Source organism: Aquarana catesbeiana, linkage group LG09, assembly GCF_042186555.1.
Source record: "Aquarana catesbeiana isolate 2022-GZ linkage group LG09, ASM4218655v1, whole genome shotgun sequence".
NCBI lineage: Eukaryota > Metazoa > Chordata > Amphibia > Anura > Ranidae > Aquarana > Aquarana catesbeiana.
Genome location: NC_133332.1, coordinates 113016044 through 113039173, shown reverse-complemented (window position 1 = coordinate 113039173; position 23130 = coordinate 113016044). Strand labels below are relative to the sequence as shown.

Genomic DNA, 23130 nt, shown 5'->3' with positions numbered 1-23130 from the left:
TAATTTTTTATAACCTAACCCTGCTTTAAAAACGTCTCCACAATTTTATCCCTGACCTGTCTGGTATGTTCCTTGGCCTTCAGGATGCTGTTTGTTCACAAAGGTTCTCTAACATACCTCCGAGGGCTTCACAGAACAGCTGTATTTATACTGAGATTAAATTACACACAGGTGGACTTTATTTACTAATTTGGGTGACTTTTGAAGGCAATTGATTCCACTAGATTTTAGGGGTATCAGAGTAAAGGGGGCTGAATACAAATGCACGCCACACTTTTTTCAGTTATTTATTTGTAAAAAAATTTGAAAACCATTTATCATTTTCCTTCCACTTCACAATTATGTACCACTTTGTGTTGGTCTATCACATAAAATCCCAATAAAATACATTTACCTTGATGGTTGTAACATCCGCGGGAGGGAGGTCACTTGATTTTGCAGCAATCTGACTGGTTATATTGGGAGTTAGTATATTTCTTCCTCTAAAGCCGGCCATAGATAGTGACTTTTTTTTTCCTGCAACCATAAGCTTCAGGTAAGCAAACATAGAACAAACAAAACAATTGTTGGCCTCATTCAATCCTGTAGGGCGGGTGGCCCGTAGAGTGAAGATCCACCTCATCTAGCTTTGAAGGACCCTTTGGTCCCAATTTCCCCCTCTCCGATCCTGAGGGATATTTTCAAATGCCTGCCAATTGGGGAATAGAGATCGCCTATTTCTATATTTCTATCACATACACATTATTGTGTATGCAACGCTAAAATTCATGTGTGATTTTAAGATGCACATTCACAAGTAAAAAGATAAGCTACACCTTGCACATATTACAATTGACAATTGACAAATTTCATTCCATTCGGCAGAAAAATACTTCTTTGAGTGGCATAGCAAGCACATCTGGCAGCTGGGGCTGGATATTTTTTTGCACCCCCCCCCCCCAAGAAAAATGGTATGTGGCAATATAGCGGCGCCAAAACTGTGGGTGTGGTCAGATTGCATCAACAGTGGGAGGGGCTTAAAGGGTCATATGCTTTAATGACAGTGCCACAAGCGAGTATGTATCAGACAGCATGAACCTCAGTATACTCATTTTAATAAAATAAAACTGTTCTATTGCATATCATTTACTAAACACAGCTAAACAAAGTGATATTAAAGTCTTTATTTATTTAGAAAAAAAAATCCTCCTCTTCTTGGGTCCCTCGCCGGAACCCCTGGCCCCTCCCTCTTTCTGGGTGCCCCCACAGCAAGCAGCTTGCTATGGGGGCACCCAAGCAGGCACGCTCCTGAGCCATGGCTCTCTGTGTCCATTCACACATGGAGCCATGGTTTGACTCCACTCCCTCCATCTTCTGATTGGCTCACTGGCTGTGATTGACAGCAGTGTGAGCCAGTTGCTCAAGCTGCTGCCAAAAGCCAATCAGGAGTGCGAGTCCCCAGACAGCAAAGGCTCTCGTGGACATCGCTGGATCGAGAGGGGGCCCAGATAAGTATTGGGCATTGCTGGGGGGGCTGCTGCACCCAAAGTTTTTTTACCTTCATGCATAGAATGCGTGCCTTTACAACTACTTTAACAAAGAATGTGCTGCACTTAGAATGCAGTAGTCAGAAGTAAGAAATTTATAACTGAGGGGAATTTATCAAAACTGGTGCAGTCAGAATTTAGAACAGCTGCACATGGCAACCAATCAGCTTCTATCTTCAGCTTGTTCAGCTTTAAAAATGAAATATATGAGCTGACTGGTTGCCATGCATAAACTGTGCATGGCAACCAATCATGCACAGTTTATGCATGACTTATGCTCCCCCAAAGCACCCACCTCCAGTGTTAAGGGCATGCGGCCTGGTACGGCTCAGGAGGGGGGGGGGCGCTCGCTCGTCCCCACCCCCTTTCCTGACCGGCCGGGCTGCGTGCTCGGATAAGGGTCTGGTATGGACCTTGGGGGGACCCCCATGCCGTTTTTTTGGCGTAGGGGGTTCCCCTTAAAATCCATACCAGACCTAAGGGCCTGGTATGCCCCCAGAGGGGAATTCCCTCTCGTGCTCGCCGCAATAGGAAAATGTGTTTTTCCTATTGCAGCCAGCGCGAGATGTACAGTACCCTGTCGCCGAGAACCAGCGTGATGGGTTTGCGCTGGAAACATTCTTGCGGCCGCGTACTGTAGATTGTACAAAAGTCTGATGCTTTTGTGTACACACGATCGGACTTTGCTCCATCGGACTTTTGTTGCTGGAAAGTTTGTCCGTTCGCACAGCCAACAAAAGTCCGATGGAAACAGAAAAAGTTTGTCCAATGGAGCGTACACACGGTCGGATGTTGCTCCAAAACAGCTAATTTGCATGTTTGTTGTCAAAATGTCTGATCGTGTGTACGGGCCTTATCATTGTTATTATGTTAGTGTCTGCATGATTGAAAAAAAAAAAAGAATGGTCGGTGGACCTCCGCTTTAATACAGTTATTAAAATACCTACATTCATTTTTTTTTTTTTAATAGGGGTCTATTTTTCAATGGTGTCATCCTAGATGCACACAACTTTGACCCAATATTTACACATTTTTTAAATTGAATTAAAAATGTGTGAATATTGGGTCAAAACATTGGTTAGCTGACGCCACAATAATGTAAACTAACTTTGTACTAGCCGTCTGTAGGACAATTCATTTTTTTCAACATTGCAGAGTGCTGGAAATCTAACAAATGGAACTTGATGTCTGGAGGAGACAGCAGAAAGATGGACTAACTGGGGAGCTGCTGTTTCTTCATTATCTAATCACAGGTTTGACCAAGTTGTATTGTTTTGACTGCAGTGGAAAAAGGTAAATGGTCAAGACCAACCTGTGGTGTCTATCAGGGGTATCTGGATAAGAAAAGTGGCTGATTGGGATTACGGGATTTCTATATTTTGACAGGTAAAACAGTTCACTCCTAAGCATTTCAGCTTTGTATTTAACGTTTTGCTTAGACTAAAGCAGGCCATAGATGGATAAAATTTGTAATGGCAATTCTTAAAGGATAAGTTCACCTTTAAGAAAAAATAATCAAATGCATAAGTAAAAAAAAAAAAAAAAAAAAAGTGCATTTATTATTTTTTTTTTTCTGATGAGCCTGCAGAGCATTGCACCTGTGATCAGGGTTCAGTGCCAGACTTCTGCAGACACTGCCTCAGTACAGCTTGCCTGCACCTCCATACAGTCAGTCAGTTACAAAGTTGGAGGAAGAGTCAATGAACTACCAAAGTGCTCATCAGCGCCCTCACAGTTTATTGAGAACTACAAGCTGTCTGCTGTGGTGGGAGACGGGACTTGTAGTTCATTCACAGATTGCTGTGAATAAATAACTCTACTGTGTGGGCAGAGCCCCACATTGTTTTTGAAAAGTGACAGCGGGTGCCGGAAGAAGATCCCCCACCCGCTGTCATGAGGGGCAGACCTGGAGCAAGTTACACATTACACCCTAAATTTAAGTGTCATGTGTAACATGCTCCAAAAGGTGAACCTATCCTTTAAGAAAAAAAAATGTGTACGAAAATTCTCAGAACATTCCCATTTAAATGTCGCTCAAAAAATTTAGTTTGCTTTTAACCGCTTCAGCCCCTGAAGATTTGGCTGCTCAATGACCAGGCCATTTTTTGTAGGGCTGCAAATAACAATAATCGATTAGTTGGTTGATTATTGTTTCGATTAATAGATGAATCGGTTAATAACCTTAAAAAAAAAATTGTGGTGTATAATTTAGTTAATATGTAAAGTTTAAAAAAAAGGCAATTTATTCTTAAATATCTTTATGCAGTGGTAAATATAAATAACCAACTATATGATTAGGGAGCAAAATCTCTAATCCACTCAGAGAATAACAGACAGAAGAGATATACTGTATATACTATTAGAGGAGAGATATGCTGTATATACTATTAAAGGGTGAATCTGGTAAATATCATCAGACTCAGATCAATTTTTTTTTATTTACAAAAACAAACAAACAATGTCTTCCTTCAAAAAAAAATGTAATTTTAAGAACATTCGTTTGATTTTCTAATTGTTAGTGGGGTCAAATCGACGTTCATTTTCAACCACAGTGACGGGAAAATTTGGAAATAATAGAAAACTTCTTGGTCAAAGGAATTTTCAGACAGTGAATGTGGTTTTCGTTCAGAAATTACATTCATTTTAAAAAACAGAATGTTAAAACAAGTGAAAATTTCAAACAACATTCTTTCATTCAGCGAATGTACAAAGATGTTTTGTCTGAATATTCTCACCTGAAAATTGATCCGTGTGGCCAGCATAAGGCTCGGTTCACACCTATGCAGTTTGCTTTTGATGTGTTTCTGCAGTGCTTTTTGATTTTTGCGCACGTGATTTTGCTGTGATTTGCGTTTTTGCATTTTTTTGGCCAATTTGTTGTTGGGCAGATTAAAAAACAGAAATTGCTGCAAAAACACATTACATGCATTTCTGCAGCTTATCCATTATAGTATGTTGAACCAAAAAAGCACAGTTTTGCGTTTAAAAAGAAAAAAAGTCCCTGACCCTTTCCAAATACGCAGCGGCTAAAAAAAGCAGAACTTGTCCCATAGGAAACCATGTAAATGAACTGTAGTGCGTTTCTGCAAAAAGCACCAAAAAAACACATAGATGTGAATCAGGTCTAAGACGTTTAGTAACATAATGGGGTTAAAAAAACTAAAATTAGCCCTTTATAGTACAAAAAAGTAGATAATCACTACTGTAAGGGGTTAATTTTTTTACTGTAGAACTGTGAAAGTAATATTTACAGTAGCGATTATTCTTTTTGTACTATAAAGGGCTCATTTTAATTTTTATTTAACCCCATTATGTTACTGGCCGATTAATCAATTATGAAAATAGTAATTTCATAAATAAATGAAAGCACGGAGGTGAATTGAGGAGACGAGCATACCACACTACACGCCATTACGGCGGTCTTTTATCATTTGAAAGCCTGGAATAGAATGGTGCACTGATGTACCTGTGCAATGTGAGTACCCCAATGTGGGGAGTGTGTTTTTTAAATAAAATCTTGCGCTATTACACTATGGAGTTTTCTCTTATTTATGGTTTGGAGCGGTACTGACTGAACCAGCTGGAGATCGGCACCTGCACTTCATTATAGAGCCCAGGGGTGGCTCCAAAGCGTGTTTGGACATAGTTTAGCTACTGTGTCACACGCTCTGAGGTGAGCACATGAGCTTTTGGGGGGTCACTGGAGTGCACCGAAGCATGGTTTTGCAGTTACACACATTGGATGAGCAAGCTGGATGACACCACTGATGGACACTGTGTTATATATTTGATATTTATATCCATCACATATGAACTCTCACTCATAAACTTTTATGTGGAAGGATTGTGTACTTCTACAATATATGTATGCACTTTGGTTTCAGGGTTATTATTTATGCACTCTGCACTTTAATAATTAATTTTTTCCACGGATTGTCACTTATGATTTAATGTTCATTATTTATTGGTATTTATTCTTGTATTTGGCACCTATAGATCTAGATTTTAATTATACACTTTGGATACATATTTATTTTTATTTTTTCTAGCCCAACGCATTTATTTATTTATTTTACAAACTTTCTTAGAACATTCTTTTCATTTCAAAAATAATACCCACCTGTGGTCAGCTTTACAGTTTACAGCTTTTGATTCCAAAGTGTACTGTGTTCTTGGTAACAGGCTGTTATCTGGAAATGTTGACATCCACAAACACTGATGGTAGCAAGAATATTAAATTTCAGTCCATTATCAAAACTCCACCCACTTTTCTACCAAACGCCAACCTGATCAATCCCTAGCAATTGCTGGGATAACACTACAAAACGCCTTCAGGATTCTGAAAATCTGTATTGTACTTCCAAAACAGCAATAGTATCAAGGAATGTGTTCAACAAATGTTGCAGAAATGTAAAACAAACAGAGAAAATGACCAGATACTATACAATTCCAGCTCTGTTGTAAAATAAATAGTATTACCACTTTTCAATCAATACAGAAAACAAGAAACTAAAAAATAACACTTGCATACAGAGTTGGCATTTAAAATGATTCAGGCACTTGCACATTGCATATACAGTACATTTACAGTAGAGGTACGCACTTTATTCAAAAGGTACAACACACAGTGGAAGCAAATGTTTTGTGGGCTGGAAGAATACTCATGGGAATGATGCCTGTCAGTTCATTTGTATTTAGAGACATAATAAGGCAATGCAGCTGTGACATCCCTGAGCTGCTTAGAATGCAGTTTAACAATTGTCTCGGAATTCACAACATAGCTTGGGCACTAAGAAAACTGCATCAGGTCACACTTGGATACCTTCAGGTGATTATAAATGGCTGTGCGTGCCAAACAAAAATCTTTTGCAAGCCTAAAGAGACAGCGAGGGAAATTTACTAAAACTGGAGCACACGGAATCTGGTGCAGCTGTGCACCAATCTGCTTCTATTGACAAAGCTTAAGAGCCCATTCACACAGGGGCAACTTTTGGATCAGACTTCAAGTCGCCCCAAGTCGCCCCTAGTCGCCTCAAGTCGCGCTACACGAAAAAATCAATGTAAGTGAATGGATCTGTCTTAATGCACACTACTGCAGTCGCTCCGACTTCAGAAAAGGTTCCTGTACTACTTCAATCCGACTTGAAGGCAACTTGTACCCATTGATTTCAATGGAAGTTGCCTCCAAGTCTGATCACTGTTCATACTGAGGCAACTTTACAGGAAGCAGAAAAGAAACAGAAAGTAATTTCCTCCACTAAACAGCCAGCCCCCTCCTTCTCACACACAGCTGATAAGCTCTGATTGGCCACTTGTAAAGTTCCCTGTCCTGGAGGCGACTTCAAGTTGTGTTGTAAGTTGCCCCAAGTCGTGCTGTGATTCATACTCAAGTCGTGTCCAAGTTGCCTCCCAAAGTCGTGCTGGAAGTTGTGTTGCCCCTGTGTGAATGGGCTCTAACTGAACAAACTGTAAGAAGCTGATTAGTTACTATGCACAGCTGCACTAGATTCTGTTTGCACCAATATTAGTAAATCTCCCCCACTTTTTCAGGATCTATATATTCTGACTAAAGCGTCTCTTTAAAATATATGTATTATACTTATCAGTACTTCCACCAGTGAATCCTATCATCTTTCTTTTGCAAAGGTAGAATTTTCCAGTAGAATCCTCAGCATTTAAAGTTGGATATACACGTTCAGTTTTTTTTTTTTTTTTTTCAATCAACCAGAGGGTTAAACAAAAATGACGGACAGATCTTCGCATCAGCACAAACGATACAAATGCAGGGATCTCTCCTTCTGTTCTATTGTATTCTGCCGGTGGGGGATTGGGAAATCCATCCCCATCCCCCCATCAGAATACACAGATCAACGCTGCAGCTATTGGCCGCATGCGCTGATCAAATGCTGGTTTTCCAGCATGACCTTTCGACAGAAGCCAGTCGTTAGACTGGCTTCTGTTGAACAGACAGTGGTACTTACAGACCAAAATTCATCCAGTTCCCGCTGAACTGGCCAATTTGCGGTTTGTCCCTGCTGTAGGCCCCTTTCACATGGGCTGTCTGATTAGGTCTGACTGTCAGTTTTTCAGGCAGACCTAATTGGACCCTCCAGTCTCTTCTATGGAGCGGCGGATGTCAGCAGACACATGTCTGCTGACACCCGCCGCCATCTGATCCGATCCTATACAGCAAAAACAGATGGATGGTGGTTCTATTCCCCATCCATCTGGCGGATTAGATGGCATCAGATGGAAATGAACAGGCGGTCCATTTCCATCCGATTGTCCCATAGAGGAGAGCGGGATTGTGCAGAGCAGACATGGACCTGTCATCTGCGGGGATCAGCGCAGAGATCCCCCGTTGAGCAAGTGGATTCCGCTTAGTGGAGGCGCCCATGTGAAAGGGGCCTAACACTTCCTATGGGGCCTCCCTACCCCCAGGGAAGCAGAACCATTGGATTTACTGTTGGCAGTACTGGTAAGTGTAATGCATGTATTTAAAGCCTATTTTTCCTTTCATTCATCTTTCCTAGGAGAAGCTGGTCCAAAACAAACAAACAGTTTCCTTTACTAATTGCTGCAGCACTGTGTAAACTGTCAGCTACATACAATATGCAGCGCTGTGTTCTGCCAGTGGTACAGTGACTTCCCATCTGCAGTGCTGTATACTGTGTGTAGCTGATGCTATATTCAGCTTATACAGCGCTAACATCAGCCGCAGCAATTCGTAAAAGAAATAGCTTGTTTGGGCCAGCTTGGCCCATGCAAACTATTTAAAGTGAAAGATGGCATTAGGCTTTAAATGCATGCTTTATATTTACCAGAAGATTCTACTGGCACTTCTACCTTTGCACAAGAAACGCATGAATTTCAAAGAAAAACTTTCGTTTAATACATGGATTCTGAAAACAGTCTCTTTAAGAATGCAAGTCACCCAAAAAGATTTTTGTTTGGTACTCGCAGTCATTTATAATTACAGTTTATACTGCGCTGACAACAGCTGCAGCAATTAGTGAAGGAAATACTTTGTTTGAGCCAGCTTGGCCCAAACAAACTATTTAAAGTAAAAGGAAAGATGGAGTTAGGAATTAAGGAGACAATTTTCATTAGAAAACAGATTTTAGAAAGTGTCTCTTTAAAAGAGAAGTCAAGGCTTTTTTTTTTTTTGCAGTTTTATACTTGCCTAGGTGGATGCAGTATCGGTCCGATGCTGCATCTGTCCCCCAGCGCCTCGACACTGAGAACTGAATGATTGAACACATTAATCGCTCGGTTTTCAGAGCTCTGTGAGCAGAGAGCTGTAGATTGTCAATCACAGCTCTCTGCTCTGATCACTGGAGCGCTGGGCTGTGGAGGGGGTGGCCAGCTCAGGATCTCAGCGGCTCGCTGAAAGGCTGAGCCGGGTGTCAGTCCAGGCACCTGGTGAAACCAGACTGCTTTTTGTGCTTGGACTGACATCCGTGACATCAGCAGAGAGCGGATTTCAGCCTGCTCCCTGCTGAAAATGGGTCACTGCACTCCTGTGATCCATAGGGGATCCATAGGAGAAGTATAGCCAAATGAGCTTTGGCTGGACTTCTCCTTTAAGCTTACATGTCCACCAAAAAGATTTTGTATTGGTACCCACTAAGGGCTGTTTATAATCTTAAGCATGTATTTAAAACAGGCACTGTCATTAGGATACATCTCTAAACACATTGCTCCTGTAGGTAGAGCATTTTATGCAATGCGTATGGCACAGAGGGAGTTAATGCAGGCACTGACATTGGCGTGATCGGCATTTAATCCTGTGCCACAGCTCAAAAACTAGTTTGAAAGGAGCCTAAGAAACACAAGCTCATGCTAAGTGCTTTATGAGATGCAGCATTGTATGACCAAAGCTTGCTGGAATCTGATCATCACACCTATGTAAGCTTAATGGACATCCCATTACAAAACCAGGGGTGTTTAATATAATTATTCATTTGGCGGTCAGGGCTCCACACTAAATTTGGCAAATCAATTGTCTAAAATGTTGTAATTGTCTAAAAATGCATTTGTACGTTCAAGTGTTTCACTGGAAATGCTTTACTAATTTAGCCTTTAATTTTATCCTTTTAGCCATATGGTAGGTGTGATCGTAAGGTGTCCACCTTTTGGCCACATAGTGTATCTGTATTATAAGGACTACCTTATTTGTTCTTTAATTTGTTTTGTTTGTTCAACTGGATGGACTTATGTCTTTTTTCACCCTGACTAAATATGTCAATGACTTTCTTGTGTTTTGTTTTTTTTAATTATTATTATTATTATTATTAATAAGGATTTCTTCACACAACAGATATGGAATAGGAGCATTTGGTTCTCTCATCCCAAGATCCTATGCTGTGGTGACTACACTTTTTAAGGCATTATTAGTAAACTAAAAGACTACACTTTCATGATTATCACTCCAGTCCCACTAGGCACAGCTCTGATTGTGGGTTGTGCTCCCACATGGCAGCAAATCATTGTTAAATCTTTGACAATTTTAGCTTAATAGATGAGCTACATAATAGCACATACAAGCTATATAAACCTCATATAAATACATAATGTCACTGCTTTGTTTTCATTATGACTGTGAATGATCTGGTGATTTGGTAAATGATTGCAAATGCAGCAGTGCTCAAATGCCTTGTTCACATAGGCTGCTTTCACACTGAGGCACTTTACAGGCACCATAGAGCTAAAAATAGCGCCTGCGTAGCGCCTGTAAAGAGCCTCTTCTCTCACACTGGAGCGGTGCGCTTTCAGGATGCCAAAAAAGTCCTGCAAGCCGCATCTTTGAGGAAATTAATGGGCAGCGCCGCTGAAGAGCCAGCAAAGCGCCGCTGCTTTGCGGGCGCATTTAACCCTTTTTCGGCCGTTAGCGGGGTTAAAATCGCCCTGCTGGCGGGCGAAAAGTGCTGCAAAGACGACGGTGAATCGCTGCTAAAAATAGCAGCGCTTTACCGCCAATGCCCCAGAGTGAAAGTAGCCTTAGGCTTCAGCTTGTATAAGGACAGTGTGTACAGCAAGCTTTTGCAAAGCATTTGTTAAACTTTTGGCAAGCATTACCTGAAGCTCCGAAAAAAAAAATATTTTCCAGGAGCTTTTTGAAAGCTGCTGCTCATAATTTGATAAAAGTTTTGCAAATTCTCTGTAAAAGCTTGCTGTTCATATTGCTCCTATAAAAGGTGAAGGTCCTTATGGACAAGGCTTAACTAGCATTTCTCAACTTTAGCCCTCAAGTAACCCTGAATTATCATATTTTCAGGATTTCCTCAGTAGGAACTGTTGATCAAGACAAGTTAAAGCAGAACTAAAGGCATTTTTATTTTCATTTTGGCTACAGTAAGGAAAGGTTATAACCCCTGTCAGAATTTTTGCCTGTGCCGGTGTCCCATAGGCAAAACAGAAACTATAGGAAATCTCTCCAAAGGGAGGTAAACCAAGATTTTCCCTCTAACTGTTCTAGGGACAAACCTAAAATTTGGGATTTTCTTTTACTTTCAGGGAGAACAGCAAACATGATAAACAGAGAGGATGAATCTCCTTAATGGTGACACAGACCATAATAAAAACCTGACAGGTGTTCTAATCCCTCTCCACACTATTCAAAACAAAACCATTGGTTTGCATACAGTTATACTTTAAATTATCTGTGCAGATAAAGGAAAACATAATATGTGGAAGATTCCCTAGGACTTGCACTAAGAAACACTGCCCATATAAGTTATAGGTAGAGTTTGGAAGGCTTTTCCATTTTATCTAAAAGGAAACCTCTTAAATGGGGGTGTTAAAGAACTGTTATCATGAAAGATATTGTATTCTGTAGACAGTTAAATTACTAATTGATAGTATGTTGTATAACAGATCAACTACTTTAAATTAACATGCCTTCTATTTTTCTATATATTTACATGCAGACCAAGCTGTCCAGCAAAAGCGACAGTTATACTGATCTGAATAAACAAAAAAAATGCTCCAAATTAACTTATAATAGGTAGGTTTTATTTACATGGTTAACTCTTTTTAACAACGAAAAATGCTGCTGTAAAAAGTTCAGGCACCTCTGATAGTATTGTTTCATACCGTCCCTTTTGCTGGACAGCTTGGTTTGCAGCTCAATGCGGGGAAAAATAAATAACATGTAAAATAAAAAAAATCATATACACTATTATCGCAATCATTCCCAGATACAGCTATCAGAATACAAATATTTTCACAATAGTGATTCTTTAATACACAATGCCGGAGGTCCCCCGTTCAGGAACCTTGCTTTTCTGTCTCTGAATTGACCAGAATTGTTGGGTTTTGTCAATTAAAACTATTCTGGTTTCAGAAGCTTTTTTTTTTAAGTGTTACTAAACCCAGGACCCTGCATATATCTGGTCTCCCACAGTACACAGAACATGGAAATGCAATCATTTTGGTAAATATAAACTGTTAACCACTTACAGACCGGAAGATTTTCTCGCTTAATGACCAGGCCATTTTTTGCGAAATGGCACCACGTCGCTTTAACTGACAGTTGCGCAGTCGTGCGACGTTGTACCCAAACAAAATTGACGTTCTTCCCCCCCACAAATAGAGCTTTTTTTTTTTTTTTTTTGGTGGTATTTTATCACCTCTGTGTTTTTTTAATTTTTTGCGCTATAAACAAAAAAGAGCAACAATTTTGAAAAAAATACAATATTTTTTACTTTTTGCTATAATAAATGTCCAAAAAAAATGTAAAAAAAGAAATCTCTTCATCAGTTTAGGCGGATATATATTCTTTTACATATTTTTTGTAAAAAAAAAAAATCGCAATAAGCGTATATTGTTTGTTTGGTTTGGGCAAAAGTTATAGTGTCTACAAAACAGGGGATAGATTTATGGCATTTTTATTATTTTTATGTTTTTACTAGTAATGGCGGCGATCTGTGTTTTTTAGCAGGACTGCAACATTGCGGCCGACAGATCGGACACTTTGACACTTTTTTGGAACCATTGACATTTATACAGTGATCAGTGCTATAAAAATGCACTGATTACTGTGTAAATGTCACTGGCAGGGAAGGGGTTAACACTAGGGGCGATCAAGGGGTTAAATGTGTTCCCTCATGTGTGTTTCTAACTGTGGGGGGATGGGACTGACTGGAGGAAGAGACATATATCGCTGTTAATAATCACTAGGAACATCGTGAATCACTAGAATCACAGCTGATCTGTCTCTCCTCCCCTGTCAGAATGGGGAATCTGTCTGTTCACATACACAGATCCTCGTTCTGGCTCTTATGCCTACGATCACGGCTGCCTGGTACGTGTATCGGGTCCCCCACTGTACAGCGGGCATGCGCCTGCTATCGCCTTTAAAAGGTGCCAACGTACACCTATGGTGATTTGCGTGAACGAGCTGACCTGCCGCAGTATAATGACAGATGCTGGTCAGCAAGTGGTTAAATACTTTTTCTCATCAGCAGTCTTGTGACTTCTATCAGTGTCCAGCCAAGCATTGGTTAAAGCTTGTAGGAGGAGTTTTCATTCTCCTCTGACTGTCCTATGAGGCTGCAAGACCCCTGACTTTGTTTGGACAGTGCTGATTGGCCCTGTGCTGATCACATGCACCCTCCCAAGAAAAAAAAACTCCTTTAGCAATACACACCAAACTGAGCATTTGCCCCCAAGGCCCTGTTCTATCAGGAGATGGATTGGGGACAGTAAAAGAAGGGGAGGATCAGAGAAGACAGGATCAAACAGCCTTTTTACACAGTGCACAGGATTAACTTGTTAGGCTTCACAGTGAGTATTACAAGCATGCTTTACTGCATATGCAGACTGATTTTACTGTTGTGGGTTTAGTAACACTTTAAGTAAAGCTATAAAGACAAGATTTTCCCAGCACTTCAGTGGACCCTATGGTTTGTTTTACATAAATGTCAACTTCTATAAAAGCACCGTGAACAGCAGTATTTGACAAAGCATTTGCAGCAGAGTTTTCTGGAATGCTTGTTGAAGCTTTGAAAGTGCCATTGAACTCAAGTTTGTAAATATTGAATACAGATTCTAATTGGCGTACCGATGACCAACTTAAATAAGCTGCTAGTAGGCTTCAGCAGGCTTTCAACTAGTCTTAAAGAAGTTGTAAAGGCAGAAGGCTTTTATCCTAATGAATTCTATGCATTAAGATAAAAAGCTGCGTGCAGCAGCCCCCCTAATACTTACCTAATGTCACTCTCTGTCAAGTGATGTACACGAGAGTCTCAGCCGTCCAAGATTCTCCCTTCTGATTGGCTGAGACACAGCAGAGGAACCATTGGCTGTTGCTGCTGCTGTCAAGCAAAGTCAGCTAGCCAATCAGGAGAGGGGGGCGGGGCCAGGGCTCTGTGTCTGAATGGACACAGGGAGCTGAGACTCAGATTGGGTGCCCCTGTAGAAAGCTGCTTGCTGTGGGGGCACTGAACAGAAGAGAAGCCAGGAGCCCAGAAGAGGAGGATCTGGGCTTCTCTGTGCACATCCACTGCAACATAGGCGGTAAGTGTAATATGTTATTTTTATAGGAAACAAAATGAGACTTTACAATTACTTTAAGAAGTGCTGAAGCCTGCTAGCAGCTTGTTAAAAGTGGCAATTAGCATTCCCATTAGGATGTGTTCCACATTTACAAACTGGCACTAAATGATACTTTAAAAGTTTCAACAAAGCTTGCTAAAAGCTCAGAAAATTCTTTGTCAAATCTTGCTTTTCACACTGCTTTTATACAAGATGAAGCCCGTGTGACACAGGTCTATTTCAATCAGCGAAATACAGGGTTCCAGAGACTGGAATTGCCTCATCATGTTATTCTTCTACTAAAGGGACTTCCCACTTTTAATACCGAAAGCAGAAAGTATCTTTAATAACACATCCATTCATGTTCAATACTGCTAATTGTTTTACTATACATAATTATATACCAAGTATACAGTAGCAGTAACAGTTCCCAATACAATTGCAACATAGATTGCAACCACAGAATATTTTCTCAGTGGTAATTATTTGTCTTCTGGAAAAAGCCTCCTGTGATTCGGCTGAGACAGAACATATCTTTTTCCCACTTATCAAATCAAAATTCTGTGTTGGGTTATTCCTGAGACTGGTGAAAGATGGGTTGTATTTTTCTGTTGCAGAGCGATTATTCAGCTGCAGTCCCACTGATGGCGCAAAAGACATGTAAAGAATTCTGCATCCAGGAAGAGTTACTGTTGTAATCTTGATACATCTGTAAGCAGAAAATTGCAGAGATCATATGATTACGATGGGGTCAAATGCTGATATATAATGATGATGCTGTTAAATAGCATTTGTACGAGTTGCTGAAATTACCTTCACAGCTGTCCGATGGAAGCATTAAAGAAGATGAAAAAGTTATACTACACATTGTATTCTATTCAGTTTTACATCAATTCACATAATACAAGAAGATCACAATTTCCATTTGTTCCTACTTTAGACCCAAACCCCTCTTGCTTCTACAATTGAACCTCTTTTCAGTCTCATGTGCACATCTAAACATGTAAGCATATTACTTACGATTTGCTTCCATACTGGTTTTATATTACTGCCTGCATGTTCATTGGCAATATCTTCCTCCTAACCCAGTCCCGTCATAGGGTTTGCTGCGAGATGGCTGAGCTTCCAGATTTTACTCTCTGGAATTCATCATTTGTGTATTTTTATGGATAGTACTCTAGAGCCACTGCCACTAGCATGGTTTTCACTGAGCCCCAAGTGGATTCCCTATAGGAATCTATATGGTGAATGGAATCCAGAGAGGGGAAGAGGCATTTCAGCAGAACCTTGGCTTTCACGGATAAGATAACATCTTGGAATAGGATCATAGTCAGAAATTAAGGGGAATGCATGTATGTTTGTAAATATTTTCTTTGTTTATTGGGGTCAGACACAAAAAATGTAAATGTTTTTTCATTTTTTTTTTTTTAAATATCAATTATTACACACACAGTGAGGGGAAAAAAAGTATTTGATCCCCTGCTGATTTTGTACATTTGTCCACTGACAAAGAAATGATCAGTCTATAATTTTAATGGTAGGTTTATTTTAACAGTTAAAGAGTTATAAACTGATTTACATTTTAATGAGTGAAATAAGTATTTAACCCTTCGCAAAACGTGACTTAGTACTTGGTGGCAAAACCCTTGTTGGCAATCACAGAGGTCAGACGTTGGCCACCAGGTTTGCACACATCTCCCACTCCTCTTTGCAGATGCTCTCCAAGTCATTAAGGTTTTGAGGTTGACGTTTGGTAACTCGAACCTTTAGCTCCCTCCACATTTTTTCTATGACATAAGATCTGAAGACTGGCTAGGCCACTCCAGGACCTTAATGTGTTTCTTCTTGAGCCATTCCTTTGTTGCCTTGGCCATGTGTTTTGGGTCATTGTCATGCTGGAATACCCATCCATGACCCATTTTCATTGCCCTGGCTGAGGGAAGGAGTTTCTCACCCAAGATTTGACGGTACATGGCCCTGTCCATCATCCCTTTGATACAGTGAAGTTGTCCTGTCCCCTTAGCAGAGAAACACCCCCAAAGCATAATATTTTCACCTCCATGTTTAACAGTGGGGATGGTGTTCTTGGGGTCATAGGCAGCATTTCTCCTTCTCCAAACATGGCAAGTTGAGTTGATGTCAAAGAGCTTGATTTTTGTCTCATCTGACCACAACACTTTCACCCAGTTCTCCTCTGAATCATTCAGATGTTCATTAGCAAACTTTAGACGGGCCTGTACATGTGCTTTTTTGAGCAGGGGGACCTTGTGGGCGCTGCAGGATTTCAGTCCTTCACTGTGTAGTATGCTACCAATTGTTTTCTTGGTGACTATGGTCCCAGCTGCCTTGAGATCATTAACAAGATTTTCCCGTGCAGTTCTGGGCTGATTTCTCACTATTCTCATTAACATTGAAACTCCATGAGGTGAGATCTTGCATGGAGCCCCAGACCATGGGAGATTGATAGTTATTTTGTGTTTGTTCCATTTGTGAATAATTGCACCAACTGTTGTCACCCTCTCACCAAGCTGCTTGACGATGGTCTTGAAGCCCATTCCAGCCTAGTGTAAGTCTACAATCTTGTCCCTGACATCCTTGGACAGCTCATTGGTCTTGGCCATGGTGGAGAGACTGGAATCCGATTGCTTCTGTGAACAGATGTCTTTTATACAGGTAAAAGGCTGAGATCAGGAGCACTCCCTTTAAGAGTGTGCTCCTAGTTTCAGCTCATTACCTGTATAGAAGAAATCTGGGAGCCAGATATTTTGCTGGTTGATGGGGATCAAATACTTATTTCACTCATTAAAATGAAAATCAATTTATAACTTTTTTTAAATGCTTTTTTGTGGATATTATTGATGTTGCTATTCTTTCTCTCACTATTAAAATAAACCTACCATTAAAATGATAGATTGATCATTTCTTTGGCGGTGGGCAAATGTACACAATCAGCAGGGGATCAAATACTTTTTTCTCTTACTGTATTATATCTGATCAGGCTACCATGTTTCTTTTTTGCTTGCCTATATGTGTTCTATTACGTATGGTCACAATGTGACTCTGGGTAGCAGTGTATCTGGCCCATACCTGTATCCTTTGTGAATGCCAAGTTTCTTAGCCATCATTGAATCCAGCCATAGTTTTGTAACTTTAATAAACGTATTTAAACTGAAAAGTTTACATTTTAATAATATGTAGTCTTCTATCCAGCAAGCAGGTAGAGCTCCAGCTTCCTTTTCACACTTTTACACTTTTAACATGTGTCCAACTGAACCCTGACTGGGTCATCTTGCAAAAGAGGGGGGGGGGGGGGTCCAGTGCCGTAGAGTTCATTTGATGGCTTTCAGTTTCAGAATGTAGATGGGGGAGTCTCGGCTCTTTCAGGGACCAGGTTCCCTGGACAGTCAGGGAGCTCTAACCCCCCCCCCCCCATCTGTTGTCATCATCTTGCAGGGCGTGTGAAGGAATGACCTTCCCTACTCCACGGCAAAGTTGGAGATCCATCATGCCAGGGATACATTTGTCTGGCAGGATAGATGCATTGGACAATCCAGAGACTAGCTCTGTTAAATGATGTGAGGATTTTGAGTTGAAGTGACCTAGAGTGAAATTGGTCAAGGGAAACTGCATTGAAGGAGGTTATCATTAGGCTCAGAACCCTCATGCAGAAGCTTTTGAATTGGAGGGTTCGCATATGGGTCCTTTAAAGAGGCAATCTTTTCTGGAGGAAGGCAAAAGTCTGCCTTGGGCTGTGTCCACAATTAGACCCAGATATACCAAACAGAATAGGGGCTGGAGGGCAGAATTTGGATAGTTGATCAAACAGACAAAAGTATGAAGAAAACTGAATAGTTCTTTTGATGTTGGCAGACAAGGTTGCGGCTGAGGAGTACTTCAGCCAAAGTTAGTCCAAGTACCCTGTGACATGAATGCCCTGGGTCCTATTCATATGCCTATGTATGGTCATTGTGTCCTTAGCAGCCAGGGTTGACTATTAATAGCCAGGAACTGGTCTTTGTCTCAGAAAAACTATTGCCCCAAAGGGTCTTCAAGGCCAGGGTTGCACTATTACCCTGGACTCCTAAAGCACTCTATGGATGACTCACACATTGAACAAAGGTGCCTGGGCAAGAGCCTTCAGCAGAGCCTAGGACACATTACAAGCCAGGCCCGCTTCTTCTCAGTGGGGGTCTGGGTACGGCTTCCATGGCAATGCTGAGGATTAGCCAATTCAGAAAGCTGCAAATAAGCCTCTACTGGATCTACAGTAACTAAAGAAACTTGCGAGAAGAAAAAGAATCATGATAAAAAATTAAGAAAATGTTTTGCTTCTCTCAGAGGAGAGACAGCATCTATTCTAATAAAACACTAGCAAAAAAACAATAGCATGCCAGGAGTGGTGGGCTATACTGGGACGTTCTTACAGCTTTTGATTGCTAGTATCCAATCTGCTGAAGGCAGCAGCATAATCCAATATACGAGAATTTTTTCATCCTGTGTTTCTTAATGTACAATTAAAAAAATAGGTTATCCTGCTTTGAGATATCTCATTCACTGATTACGGATTTATTTAACAGTATAAAAGGAAAATAGTGGACTTGTTCACAGCAATCAATCGAACTTACACCAGAAACAATTGCTTTGGGCTGCATGACTGCTTAGGAGGAAAAAAAAGAGCACCAAATTATTTGCATTTAATGGAAACTTTTTTTTTTTTTTTGCGAATGATAACTGTTGCATGTTGTCACATTTATAGTTAATCAGGGTTAAAATAATGAATCCAGATTAACTTCAAACTCTTACAATTCCTGCAGTTTTGGTTCAGAGGAAGACACCCCCTCCCCCGTTCCTTTCCTGGTAAGTATGAAAAAATTCCTTCCTGACCTTCCAGGGGCAGCTTTCCTGGATCAGCATATTGCTATCTCATCCTTTAGTAATGACATGTTTGGCTATTATTAGTTACAAAAAAATAATTTATCATTGTTGCTATTTCATGTGCTACAAATCAAAGCAGAACTTCACCCAAAAAAACAACACAAAATGGATAACCCATTAAAAGGTAACATAACAAAACCAAATGTTGCTGCAATATTCAGCTTCAATCCAGAGATTTCTCCCACAGTTCTTTTTCTGCTGCTAGATGTATTCAGTCTGATGGTCAGTATCATTCAACCCACTTCCTCTGAGCCCAGGTCATCCTGGACCCATCCCAGCATGTGACCGGACGGTGAAAGCAGAAGCAGCACAGTGATGAGCTCAGAACACTGTCATTCCACTCTCTTCTACTATCAGCATGCTCCTCATTAGCATATGAACCATTCAGATCCTTGTGCTGCTACTTGTGAAGTTATTTTTTCTGTTACATTTAAACCTCCTTTACAGGGACTGCAAGAGTGCAGGCTGATACCTGGTCAAAATGAAAGTTTCTACAATGCCTGCAGTTAAAAATGCATTTATTAATGTATTTATTAATGTATTTATTAATACATTAATAAATGCATGTATTAATGTATTAATAATTACAGACCTGCATTAATTTGTGCCTTATCTCTGTGTCCAACTTTCAGTGGACTTTTGCCTTTTTAAAAAAAAAAATAAAACAAATAACCTGCAAAAGATGACTTTATATATAACCACCAGTCCAGCCATCCATTCTGGATGTCTGCATACTGATAAGCTCATTCATCATCCATGCTGAATGTTTGAATATAGATTTGTTTTACCTTTGCACTGAACCTTGATTACTGTTAAACAAACTGTCTTTATTAGAAAGCGGCAGTGTTTTCTTTTCATACTTTGCATATGATTTGACTAGATGAAACGATTGAGGGCCCTTGTAATATAAATAAAACAGCCAGCTGTACTATGTTCTACAGGCAAATACAAAACTTTGTACACCAAAAGACAACTAATATTTGTAACACAATTTACATGAGGAATTCAAGTTCCTGGAAATAAACTCAAAAGTGAAGTGTCAATTTATATATTTTTTCCAGTCCTTTTCTCCTTTCTTTTTATCGGGTGATCTTGCCAGCAACAGCAGCCGCAATGCAAAGGAAAGGAAGTCATGGGGAGCAGAGTTCCTCTATGGTTTCTTGAGTCACTGGGCAGTGATACGATTGGCTGCTGGCTGCTCATGTGACTCTGGTAGCCATCTTAGGTGTGGCAGATTCTATTTAAAACCCTGGTCCCTGGGTTTGACGTGCTTTTTGCGAGTGGGTAGTGTAGGGAATGGTAGCCCTTCTGTTAGGGACAGTACTCGTGATAGAGAAAGGTTCCTGATGAGGGAAAGCTTAGGGTCTCATCTCTCCGGATACCTTCCTGATTGGCACTAGACAGCCAGGTTGCATTCTGTCCCCTCTCAACAGAATCTGTCGGTTCGCTGGAACCTGCTTCTTCATGTCATTTTGAAACAGTCTGCCCAGCTGGGTAGCTATCCCACCGGAGCCTCTCCCATCCTCTGGAATACCCTACCCCAATCTGTCAAACTATCTCCAAATCTATCTACTTTTAGGCGATCGCTGAAAACGCTTCTCTTCGGAGAAGCCTACCCTGCCTCTACCTAACAACTGTTCTTTTATTTTCTTTATCAGCTCATCCCCCACAGTTATTACCCTTTCATATGGGACTTGACCCTCCCTCCTAGATTGTAAGCTCTAATGAGCAGGGACCTCTGATTCTTGTATTGAATTGTATTGTAGTTATACTGTCTGCCCTACTGTGGTAAAGCGCTGCGCAAACTGTCGGTGCTATATAAATTTATGTATAATAATAATTTTTAAAAAATTGTGAAATGTTGCTGCATTACTTCAATACAAGTTTTATATTGCACCTGAATGTGTGAATTATTCATATAAATATATGATATATAAAATATACTCAGGTTATTTGCACGTTTGCACCTGCTTACTATTGCAATTCTGTAACTTCACCATGTGTAACCACCTTTACAAGACGTCCCAATGATGAGCAGGACAAAGGACAATACTGATCTTTTTGGAACCAAGTTTTCCCCAATGCTAGATAAAGCAACTGATTTGCTAGGACTTAATGGGAGTTTTTCAATAATAGAGGGTTTTTTTTTTTTCTAAAGCTAGAGAGTGCAAAATAAGTCTCACTTCTGCAGAGAAATAAATCGGTGTCTAACCTCAGCTTGTTCAATTAAGCTTTGGCAATAAAACCTGGAAGCTGATTGGTTTCTATGTAAAAGTGAGACTGATTTTGCACTCTCCAGCTTTAGTAAATAAACCCCAGAGCCTACGTATGGGTGTAGTATTGAATTAGTGAGTTTACCAAGATAGTTAGCATCTCCATTCCATTTCCCCTTCCATGATACTTACTGTTTTTCTCTTATTTAGTTAGCATTTTTTCCTCTATGTACATCCCTCAATTGTAAAAAAACGAAATACCCATTTTAGAGATTCATTTGCCCTTTACCACTTCAGCCCCGGAAGGATTTACCCCCTTCCTGACCAGAGCACTTTTTACAATTTGGCACTGCATCGCTTTAACTGCTAATTGCGCGGTCATGCAATGCTGTACCCAAACAAAATTTGCGTCCTTTTCTTCCCACAAATAGAGCTTTCTTTTAATGTTATTTGATCACCTCTGCGGTTTTTATTTTTTGCGCTATAAACGGAAAAAGACCGAAAATTTTGAAAAAAAATTAAATTTTCTACTTTTTGTTATAAAAAAAATCCAATAAACTCAATTTTAGTCATACATTTAGGCCAAAATGTATTCGGCCACATGTCTTTGGTAAAAAAATGTCAATAAGCGTATATTTATTGGTTTGCGCAAAAGTTATAGCATCTACAAACTAGGGTACATTTTCTGGAATTTACACAGTTTTAGTTTATGACTGCCTATGTCATTTCTTGAGGTGCTAAAATGGCAGGGCAATACAACCCCCCCCCCAATGACCCCATTTTGGAAAGTAGACACCCCAAGGAAATTGCTAAGAGGCATGTTGAGCCCATTGAATATTAATTTTTTTTGTCCCAAGTGATTGAATAATGACAAAAAAAAAAAAAATTAGAAAAAGTTGTCACTAAATGATATATTGCTCACACAGGCCATGGGCATATGTGGAATTGCACCCCAAAATACATTCAGCTGCTTCTCCTGAGTACGGGAATACCACATGTGTGGGACTTTTTGGGAGCCTAACTGCGTACGGGGCCCCGAAAACCAATCACCGCCTTCAGGATTTCTAAGGGCATAAATTTTTGATTTCACTCTTCACTACCTATCACATTTTCGGAGGCCATGGAATGCCCAGGTGGCATAACCCCCCCCCCCCCCAAATGACCCCATTTTGGAAAGTAGACACCCCAAGCTATTTGCTGAGAGGCATGGTGAGTATTTTGCAGCTCTCATTTGTTTTTGAAAATGAAGAAAGACAAGAAAAAAAACAAAAACAAAAAATGAGGTCTGCAAAATACTCACTATACCTCTCAGCAAATAGCTTGGGATGTCTACTTTCCAAAATAGGGTCATTTGGGGGGGTTTTGTGCCACCTGGGCATTTCAATGGCCTCCGAAACTGTGATAGGTAGTGAAGAGTAAAATAAAAAATTTACGCCCTTAGAAATCCTGAAGGCGGTGATTGGTTTTCGGGGTCCCGTGCGCGGCTAGGCTCCCAAAAAGTCTCACACATGTGGTATCCCCGTACTCAGGAGAAGCAACAGAATGTATTTTGGGGTGTAATTTCACATATTCCCATGGCATGTGTGAGCAATATATCATTTAGTGACAACTTTGTGCAAAAAAAAAAAAAAAATTGTCTTTTTCCCGCAACTTGTGTCACAATATAAAATATTCCATGGACTCGACATGCCTCTCAGCAAATAGCTTGGGGTATCTACTTTCCAAAATGAGGTCATTTGGGGGGGTTTTGAACTGTCCTGGCATTTTACGTACAACATTTAGAAGCTTATGTCACACATCACACACTCTTCTAACCACTTGAAGACAAAGCCCTTTCTGACACTTTTTGTTTACATGAAAAAATTTTTTTTTTTGCAAGAAAATTACTTTGAACCCCCAAACATTATATATTTTTTTTA

At 40.2% G+C, this 23130-nt stretch overlaps 1 protein-coding gene across 2 annotated transcripts in view; it reads right to left on the bottom strand.

Moving 5' to 3' along the window:
* Positions 1 to 6307: 6307 nt before the first annotated feature.
* Positions 6308 to 23130, bottom strand: part of DOCK11 (dedicator of cytokinesis 11) — a 525243-nt gene continuing 508420 nt past the window's right edge. For both annotated transcript variants that reach the window (XM_073599152.1, XM_073599153.1), the window contains one exon: positions 6308 to 14772. In XM_073599152.1, coding sequence (XP_073455253.1) covers positions 14686 to 14772 — 87 coding nt within the window. In that variant the 3' untranslated portion in view covers positions 6308 to 14685. The remainder of the gene's footprint in view (positions 14773 to 23130) is intronic.